General features: G+C 40.9%; 1 protein-coding gene across 6 annotated transcripts in view; it reads left to right on the forward strand.

The window, feature by feature from the left end:
• Positions 1-7,271, forward strand: part of DACH2 (dachshund family transcription factor 2) — a 243,303-nt gene extending 236,032 nt beyond the window's left edge. For all 6 annotated transcript variants that reach the window (XM_036402318.2, XM_036402315.2, XM_036402320.2 and 3 more), the window contains exon 12: positions 6,391-7,271. In XM_036402318.2, the coding sequence (XP_036258211.1) occupies positions 6,391-6,447 (57 nt within the window). In that variant the 3' untranslated portion in view covers positions 6,448-7,271. The remainder of the gene's footprint in view (positions 1-6,390) is intronic.
• The last annotated feature ends 2,185 nt before the right edge of the window (positions 7,272-9,456 follow it).

A 9,456-nucleotide genomic window follows, 5' to 3' on the forward strand; every position in this document is an offset into this window, starting at 1 on the left:
TTGTGATTTTAGATTCATATGCTCTGTATTACAGAGAAGGAGAATCACAGCTTTATTGTAATGCAGATATATACATCTGACATATGTGTGTGTATATATATGTGCACATATAATGAGAGCTGTGCTCTAAATATTGCAATTGGAAAATTGCTGCTGCCAGAAATAGTCAAAATATTGGATGAGCACTTGGGACACATCGATTTAAATTTGATGAGGAAAATGTTCCTTACATTTCTGATCTGTTCATGGGAGGAATGTTCAGTGCTCTTCCAGACAACTCTGAGAGTCAAAGGTGCATCTGGGCAGACTCTGGTAAAGAAGAGAAAGGTAATTTCACTTTTCAGTTGAAGAAAAACGATAAAACTATGACACTTGGCTCAAATGTGTCTTTACATCAAAAATGAGTGAAAATACTGTGAGGAAAGTGATGCACAGCCACTTCCAATGACCATTTACTTGCCTGAAGGAATCAAGAGAAGTTTATGTTACCTGTAGTTTATTAATACTCAGGAAAGCCTTGTGACTTTTACCATTTTTATTTCATGGAGAGTTTTTTTCTTTTTTCTTTTAATCTGATCCCAACTACATCATCCCTTCAGTTATGAGAGGCTTTGGCTCAGGAAGTTTTTATTAAGCCTGGCCAAGGGGAGACCTGGATATTCCCTGTCTTGTGTCCGTGGGCTCAGTGGGAGCAGGATATGGCCTGGGCAGCAGGAGCTGCAGCCCTGTCCCTGTCCCTGTCCCTTCCCTTTTCTGCCCTGCTAACTCTGACCCCCCCTGGCATGGTAATCTGCTCATGGGGACACGTGAGGAGCTGAACCACTTGGTCACTAAACACTCTGAGCTGATAAAAAGCTTTCTGGAGAGCTCTCTGTGGAGCTTGTTTAGATTGCACAGTGTTCCTGTCCTGTAGCACCATCTCTTTCATTTTTATTTATGCTGATACTGTAATAACTTTTTATTCCCTTTCCTTTGATAACCATTCGTGTCCCTGACAGCTCCTATTGCTGCTGCAGCTCTGACAATTCGAGCACACTCCCTCACTGCCCCTGTCATTTGCTGCCTTTGTTTTTTGGGCCCTGGGAGGAGGAAGGGGCAAAACACATGTCCCTAATACAAAGCTGTTTCCAGGCTTCCAAAATCTCTGTCAGTTGCTCAGAAAAAAAGCTTTAGCATCAATACAGAGCTTTCTTTTTCTGTTGTCAATAGCTCTGCTGGACAGAAATCTATCATTCACACAGAGCTTTTCCTTTGAAATTCAATTAGTTCCACTGCCAGTATCTCCTTAAGACGGTTTAAAGGAAAATTACAGAACTACTGCACAGCCACCTTTCACAGTGATTAAGTCATATCATATTTTATGCTCATTTCTTAAAATGATTTTATTAACACAAGCTGTTCATGTACTGCGTTTCTGATCTGCATTATAAATCTTTTCCATTTAGTTGACTCATTTTCCCTCTGCTTTGTATATTAATTGAACAGAAATTTCATGCAGATGAGACTTCAAACTTTTTTGAACTTTACAGTCTAAAGCCTCCATCCTCCATATCCCAGATGTAGTTCAGAGCTGGAGCTGGGAGGTTTTTAGCTGGCAGAGGAGATCAGAGCAGGTGATGAGCACTCAGACACCCTCCTGCTCCTCCTTCCACCACTCACTCCTGGGCCACCACCACAGTGCATCAACCATTTTATCAGCCAATCTCCCTTCCACATAAAATAAACATACTGGGTGTCATTAAGTGCACCTTCAGATCAATGATTTTTGCAAATGACATTCAAGTACCATTTGAGTAGTGCATTTTTGCTGATAAAAGCAAATTAAATTAGCACAACTACAAGTGTGCTGATAAAAACTAAAACTGAACAGCAGCACCATTAGCTAACAAAGTAATATTTTCTCTTTACTGCTTTCTGCCATTTAGTTATTATCCTATTGGAAATCTAATTATAATCCTTTTACTCCCTAGTCAAACTTCACAGTTTTTGCAAGCTTAGCACTGACAAGTGATTTCATTACATTTGATTGCCCGCGCCCAGATTGACTTAACTTCACTCCGAGACCTAAAAGCCCTCTCAGTTTCTCAGATTCCCTGTTTGCACATTACAGCAACAGCTCCTTTAATTAATTAGCATGAACAGCAGTAACATGAACTGCTGAACAGAAAATAACATCATTTTATGATCGCAGGGAGACTTCTCCTTTTGCATGTTTATACCTTAGTTAACTTTTGTATTACAATATTTCATTGTTAGGGGATAGTGGAACAATCAGCAAAGCAATGTTAGCTTAAAATCTTAAAAAGTAGATGTAACAGTAATACTTGAAAACAACAATTTACAAAAAAATAAAATTTCAGGAAGGAGGCAGCAGCATAGGCAAGCAGGCTCTCCTGAGGTGAAAATGTACTTCACTGTGCCTGCAACAGGAGGCTGACCCAGGGCTGCTGCTGCTGCTTTTGTTTGTGACATAACCTGGCAGAGATCTGGCACAAAAACTCTGGGGTTACCATGAATAACATTTAATTTTTATCTTACTTGTGAATAACATCTTATTTATTTGTCAAAGATGAAGGACTGGTGTTGTTTGGAACGTATTTTGGGGTTTATCATGTAGAAGACTGGGCTTCAGTTCATTGGTGCTCTGCTCTAACCACTGAGTTCTCAAATCCAAGCTGCTTTATCTGAGTCTTAGGCCTGTTGTTCTTCCTGCCCAAGGTGTGTTCTCTCCCTAGAGCGTGTCCTGCTCTGGAGGCTGTGGGTTACTGAACCCCTGGTAGCTGCCTCGTGCTGTGTCATTGCAGAGTTCCCAGAAAAGCTCTCTCAAAGCTCCTGTGCAGTTCCCAGACTGTCACTCCATGCTCACCTGCAGCTCAGAGCTGCCCCACAGGGGCTCACCAGGAACAGGCCTTACAGGGACTCACCAGAAATCCTGAAGAAACTCCTACCCAGCAGCTCTGTGGGTGAGCAGCCCTGCAGGGTCAGGCTGAGAGGAAGGAGAGGTTTTGGTACCAATCCCAAAGGATGCCCTGGGCGCAGCCAGCTCGAGATATCAGAGAGGGCACCTCTGATACCATATCTGTGCCTCTGCAGGGTGAGGAGAGGCCATGGGAAAGTGGGAGAGATGAAAACAAACCAACCTTTGTTGGTACTGCTGCTCACAGCACCATTTATTGACCGTGTTCTTCCTGGGTCAAGAGGGAGCTGTGCCCTGCCCTCTCTCTGCTCAGTTTGAAGGGTATTTGCAGATAAAAGAGAGGTTTTGCTGGACAACCAATAAGCAGGCAAAGAAGTCATTTTTACTTGTCATTCAGCTGAATGATCAGCCCAGATCCATCTTCTTTCCGTGGTAGTGAAGGGATCCTTTGCTGAGTTTTGGTCACTGCTCTGGTCCTTACCCACAAGCAGGGCCTGGATTCATTCCCCTTCCAGGCAGGCAGCACTCCTTTCTGCCAAGGGCTGTAGGGAAAGAAGGATTTTCTGAGGGAGGTGATCCTTTGGAGAACCAAACTAGTTTTGTCTGATCTTTTTCTTTGTACAAAGTAAGACACTGGTTCAAACTAATTAGCCCCAGCTTTGCAAGTTAATTTATTGTTACAGCATTGCATTTCCCATGTGTTGCTTCCTCCAAAGCTGAGCTTGGCTCTGATCTGACTGAGGGGCTGTTTACCCAGCCTGGGAAGGATGGAGAGCTCATCTCCTGTGCAGTTGGACACTTGTTTTGTTTTAAAGTAGTTTAGGGCAATAAAGCTAAATTCCTGATTTAAGCCAGAGATCTTACAAGCAAAGGATTCAGAAAATTCAGATATGTGGAATAAGCTGGGAAAGAAAATTAAATGTGAATAAATATGGAGATGATGATTATTGCCTTTGGATTTGTCCTTTATGCATCCATTAAAACCTTGGAAGAAAAAGATAAATTATGATATTACGGCTAAAAGGAGTGCAAGAGCTGCACCTACCCTGGGCTGACAACTCAGGGAAGAGAATGCTGTCCTGAGGGAAAATTCCAGTTATTAACACAGACTCTGGCTCACCAAGAAACTCAGAGATCTTTACTTGTCTTATACATTGTGAAGGGGAAAAAAAACCTCCTTTCTAAATGTCTTGCTTATTAAGCCAGTCATGCATTGCTCTGTAGGCTGTAAAGCAGTGTAACATGCACAGGGGGCTCATAAGCATATTTAGTGTTAGGGAATATCATTTATACAGTTTTTATATTGTCAGTATTACCCCTAGAGAATGAGATTAGGCTTTAAACTACTGTAAATCTATGCTTTTGCTCACCTTTGTATAATTTCGTTTTTTAATAGAATGAAGCCCACATAAATGAATATTTGATTAAGGGATAAACCTGATAAAAGAATACATTTATTGCACACAGATTTATTCAAATCTTTGCTATATAATACAGTAAAGTGCTATAAAATGGTCTGTAGCTTGCAGTCAGCTGCACTGAGGAGATGGTGAATATTCTCCAGAAAAGATTAATTTGACAACATCACATTGTCTTTCCTGTGTAAGTGAGGGCACAGCTGCTCCCAGCACGTTAATTCCTCAGAGGTGATTGCTGTGTGACGTGGTTAATGCCATGAAATTCAGTTTATTGCACAGCAACAAAAAAAGTATTTTAATTTCTGGAGAATAATTGAGGGTGTTATAAAAGGGAAATATTTAACTATGCACTTTCTGTTCACTGATCAATGATGGCTCCTGGGTGGCTGCACTGGGCTTGAGCTGTGGCATCTACTTTTCTCTCTTACAGGTATTGCAGATATCTCCATTGAACTTTCCTTGAGAAATAAAGGGGATTGGAAGGAAATATGGAAACCTGTTCCAAAGTTTAGTCAGCCCACAGTACCCTCAATGTCCTCATCTTACCTTAATTTAAAAAATAATACTTATAATTTTAAAAAATAATACTTAAAATTTAATAAGAACCTAAAGAACAGCCTCCACTAGGGAAGAAGCCATGTGCAGCTTCCTAATGATCATGAGAAAAAGGAAAAAAAAAACCCCAAACCACAAACAAACCCCACAGTGCTCAATCCTTGCATTTCTGCTGAACCCCCCAGGCTTTAGTAATTCCCCACCAGGTTTAAAACAAGAATTTTCATCAGCCAATGGCCTGAAACTAATTTTAGTTCTTTCTTTGGAGGCTCCCAAACATCCCTCTGGATTTGTTATGTCCCTGGCTCTTGTGATCTTTATTTGTGCTTACATCCAAAATACGAATTAAATCATCTCAGTTTGGAGAGTCTGAGCCTCCTTAAAACCACAAAACATTCAATTACTAATTAGCTGTTTCCTGTTCCTAATGAAGTGAACATGTCGGATTTGGATTAAAATTCAGCTACTGCTCTCCTCTGTTTATGGTTCCAGATGTTTTTGTTTTATCTAGGAGGTTACTTTGACAGCTACTGCTAAATGATAAATCACTCATATTATAGCTGAAATGCATTTTGAAATTGAAATGTGGCAAACTTGGAGATTGCTCCAAGGATCAGTGTCAGTTTGCAGGTCAATACTTGTTCTTTCCTTAGGAGTGCTCGGTATTGGCGTATGTAAAACAGTAATGGGAGAGATGTCAACATTATACAAAATGCTGCTCCATATTATCATTTTGCTATCATCTTCCAGATCAGTTCTTGCAGATTTAGCTGGGTGGATTCATGATTCATTGTATAATGAGCAGGAATATGGATTCTTGTTAGCTTCAGTTTCTGTGGGCATTTCAATATTTATTTTTTCTCTGGGCCTAAAGTTGCTTAATGTGAAAAATCACAGTTGATAGGTACTATAACTAGGAATATTTTTATGAAGTGCTTTTCTGCTTCGTTCTCTAAATAAAGAAATAGAATTTCAAGAGAAATGTGGTGGTTTCTGAATGAAAGAACAGTTTTCCAAGAACAGATCCTGATTTACATTTTCTGAAAGCAGTGCAGTTTTAACACCCTGTTCCCTGGCAGGTTTTGTGCAGGGTGTGTGGTAAAGCTGGTGCCTTGTCCCTGGGTCTGTCCCAGGGAGGCAGCAATCCAACACGGGCTGCCTTTGGGAGAAAAGGACTGTTTGATTGAAAAAATTGCCTCAAAGGAAGAAAATCCCAGTCAGTGTTTGCAGCCTGTCCTCAGCCATTGCTGTCAAGCACCAGGGAAGTGGTGGTGGGTCTTTGTCCTTTTTGGGGGCTTGGCCAGGTGTTGTCATCCAGTGCCTCCTTTTCCTACACAAAACGTGCCCACATGAGGGACAGTTTAGTTTATATCACTTTTAGATCTCATTTGGCTTGATGGAAAGATCCACAGCCAAGTGAAGAAACCACCTAAGTGTCAGTTAATTATAAAATGTTCAACTGTGTAATGGACTTTTTTCTTCTTTTTTGTTTCCCTCCAGAAAACAGAACATACATCAAGCCGACCATTATGTACTGAAGGAACCACCTATTGCTGAAAAATGTATAATGACCACTATTTGAAGACTATATAGTTCCTGAGAAATGTCCCTTCCAACCTTTGATGCCTTCAGTACTGTGTGAGGAACAGGATTTGTAGCATGAAACTTGAAGGACAATTTCAAGCAATTTACTGTTGCTGCATTGAAAACTGCCGTATTAAGAAATACTGAGACTTTTTACAAGCTTACCATACCAAACCAAGCCTGTCACAACAGATCATTTTTAGGTCCCTGGAGATAGAAAGGAGTTTTAGTATTTTTAAGCACATACATCAATTATTTCCCCTCCCCACCCTGCCCCAAAAAAGAACTTTTTTTTTTTTCCTTAGGAGGTGGCTATTACTGAATAGCAATGGCACAATGATTTTAAGCCACAATGGTCCTCACTGGCTGTACATCATACAAGTCCAGTTTATCACTGAAACTGTTCAACATGGAGCTGTTTCGATTGTGTTTATAAATTAAGCTTTGTTTACTGAAGCAGATACTCGATATATATTACGTTTTAAAAAGAAATGTGTGTACATTTTTTAAAAGAACGATGTAAAAATTGTCCTTTCATTAGATGACCAATTCAAAAGTGTGAGCTAAACCCTAATAGATGATGTAATATGAGGATTATAATTGATGCTTTTTTTTTTAATGCTCAGTTCAGCTTGGCTTTTGGTCTTTTAAGATGGAAAAATGAATATGCAGTAGAGTGTTAGATAATGGAAACTTTTAAGTATGGTTTCTCTGTTGTACCATATTAAGTTAAAGTACACATTCTTTGTTAAAAATGTTCTTGCTAAAAATACAGTATTAAAAAGTTTTTTGTTTGACTTTGGAAATCTTTTAAGATTTTTTTTGGACTGTGAATTCCCATAGTAACTGTACTAATGCAAACCAGTATTTTGCACTATTAAAAATACTTGAAGAAATGACTTAATAAAGAGGGTGGGTTGGTATTAAACATTTTCCTAATTATTATATGCTCCAGATTCTGAACTTTGAAAACTGAAAACAGCTGAAAGCTTCCCTTCTCAAAACATGGCGCTGAGGGCTGGTTTGAGTCAGGTGGAATTAAGTGCTCACCTGTTCCCTCTTTATTTTAATTCCATGGTCAAAGGCACGGTGCTTATTTCCTTACACACTCCTGTTTATGTACACATGTTTACACACACATGCCCTGAATATAAATCACTGTCACTTAAAAACAAAAAAGACCTTTAAATAGATCTACAGGAAATATATTCCCTATGATTTTTACTTCTCCCTACATCTAAATGTAGAATGTTCACAATTTCTTTCATTTTTGACACTGCTTTTTTTCTCATTAGCAGACTTTTGTAAACAGACTCTGCAGAATAGAATCACCTGATTTATTTTGTTCCTAAAAGAAATCTTAACCTTAACCAGTGTCAGTGCAAGAAAATGTGCTGCCCCCGTTCTACAGGTGATCAAGTGACTTACCAGAATATTCTCCCAATTGGGTTTTTATCAATATTATTTTTATAGCAGCTGTTCTAATAACTGCATTAATCATGCTGCCATTGATCAAACCATCAAAAGTTTAATTATACAAAAAAAGGAGCATTAGGAATTGTGAGTCCTCCTGATTCTCAATAAATGCTCATGTGTGAATAAAACATTGCAACACCAGAACTTAAATTGTACCTTCAGGTATTATATTAAATTTAGTTTCAATTCCAGTGGGATTTTCTGAAGTGAGGGCTGGACTTTATTCTAAATTTTATTTTTAAAAGGGAGTTGAAGCAGCCCTTGGGGTGCTGCAGCATTTCTGGCTGACCCAGTGCTGGCAGTGCTCCTGTGAAGTGCAGACTTTGAACAGAGATCTTTGCTCAGTTTTCCAGTTTTGTGTAGTTTAGAAAGACTTCATGTAACTAAATAGTTCAGTCTTTAAAATACCAACATTTTTGCACTTTCCTTTCATCCCCATAAAGGCTTTTTGAGCATTTTCCCCCTCAGTGACTGGTGTAGACATTCCTTAAGGCATCACTGAGCCTGGGTTGATGAGCACAGGTTGATTCCTGCTCTGCCCATCCCAGATTGGTTTTAAATGTCAAAATTCTGACAAATGAAGTTTAGGAGACTGATAAACTGGAGAGACTGACTCTGTTTTCAGTCCTCACTAGGTGGCTCCTGGTAAGTATTGACAAACCAGGAGGCTGAGGGGTTTGGGTGTCAGCAATGAGCAATGATATAGAGTAACGAGCCAACCTTGTGTGGAAGGAAGGTGTTAAAGCCTTTTAAAGGCTCAGCCTTCCCCACCACACTCCTCCTCACTGCAACAGCCCCAGCTGGCTCCCAGAGAGGGACAGCACCTCTTGGGGTTGGGTTTTCAGTGTGGCTTTTGTCTGGGTGTGGGGCAGAGGGACACGGGCAGCCCCTCCTGCTGCAGCGGGAGCTCAGCTGGGCGTGTTTGGGGTGCAGCACCCACAGCCCCTGTGCCAGCTCTGGCTCCCCAAGAGCCTCCCCAGCAGTGTGGGAGGGCCATGGAGCCATCCTTGGTCTTGGCTGAATGCAGGCACGGGGATGGAATGCAGACCATAATAAACCCCAGAGGATCAATAGTGCCCAATCTCCATTTGAAGCCTGGATCTATAGCAGTGCACAGTGAGACCATGGCTGTGCATTAAAACCTGGATGCTGCTTGAAATAATTGCTGCCGACAAGGAAGTGGCCTGTAAATACATTTATTTACAGACTATTTTTAGTAACATGACAAAATGTGGGCTAACCTGAATTGTTACAAATTTCCTTTATGGCCTCAGCTGATCTCCACAACCCCTCCTGGGCCTGTGCATGCTCTGAGCCCTGAATACACATGGGACAGTTCCCAGCCTGGGCTTGGATCTGGAACCTTTGGCCGCAGCAGCGCTGATGGAGGCACTTCCACCTTGCCCTGCAGCTCCTGCTGGGGTCCTGCAGCATCCACTGGCCTTGCTGCCCTTGCTGGGGAGGGCAAGGAATTTCCAGAGGGGCTTTTCTAAGCCAGGCCATGTG

Source organism: Molothrus ater, chromosome 14 (genome assembly GCF_012460135.2).
Source record: "Molothrus ater isolate BHLD 08-10-18 breed brown headed cowbird chromosome 14, BPBGC_Mater_1.1, whole genome shotgun sequence".
Taxonomy (NCBI): Eukaryota; Metazoa; Chordata; class Aves; order Passeriformes; family Icteridae; genus Molothrus; species Molothrus ater.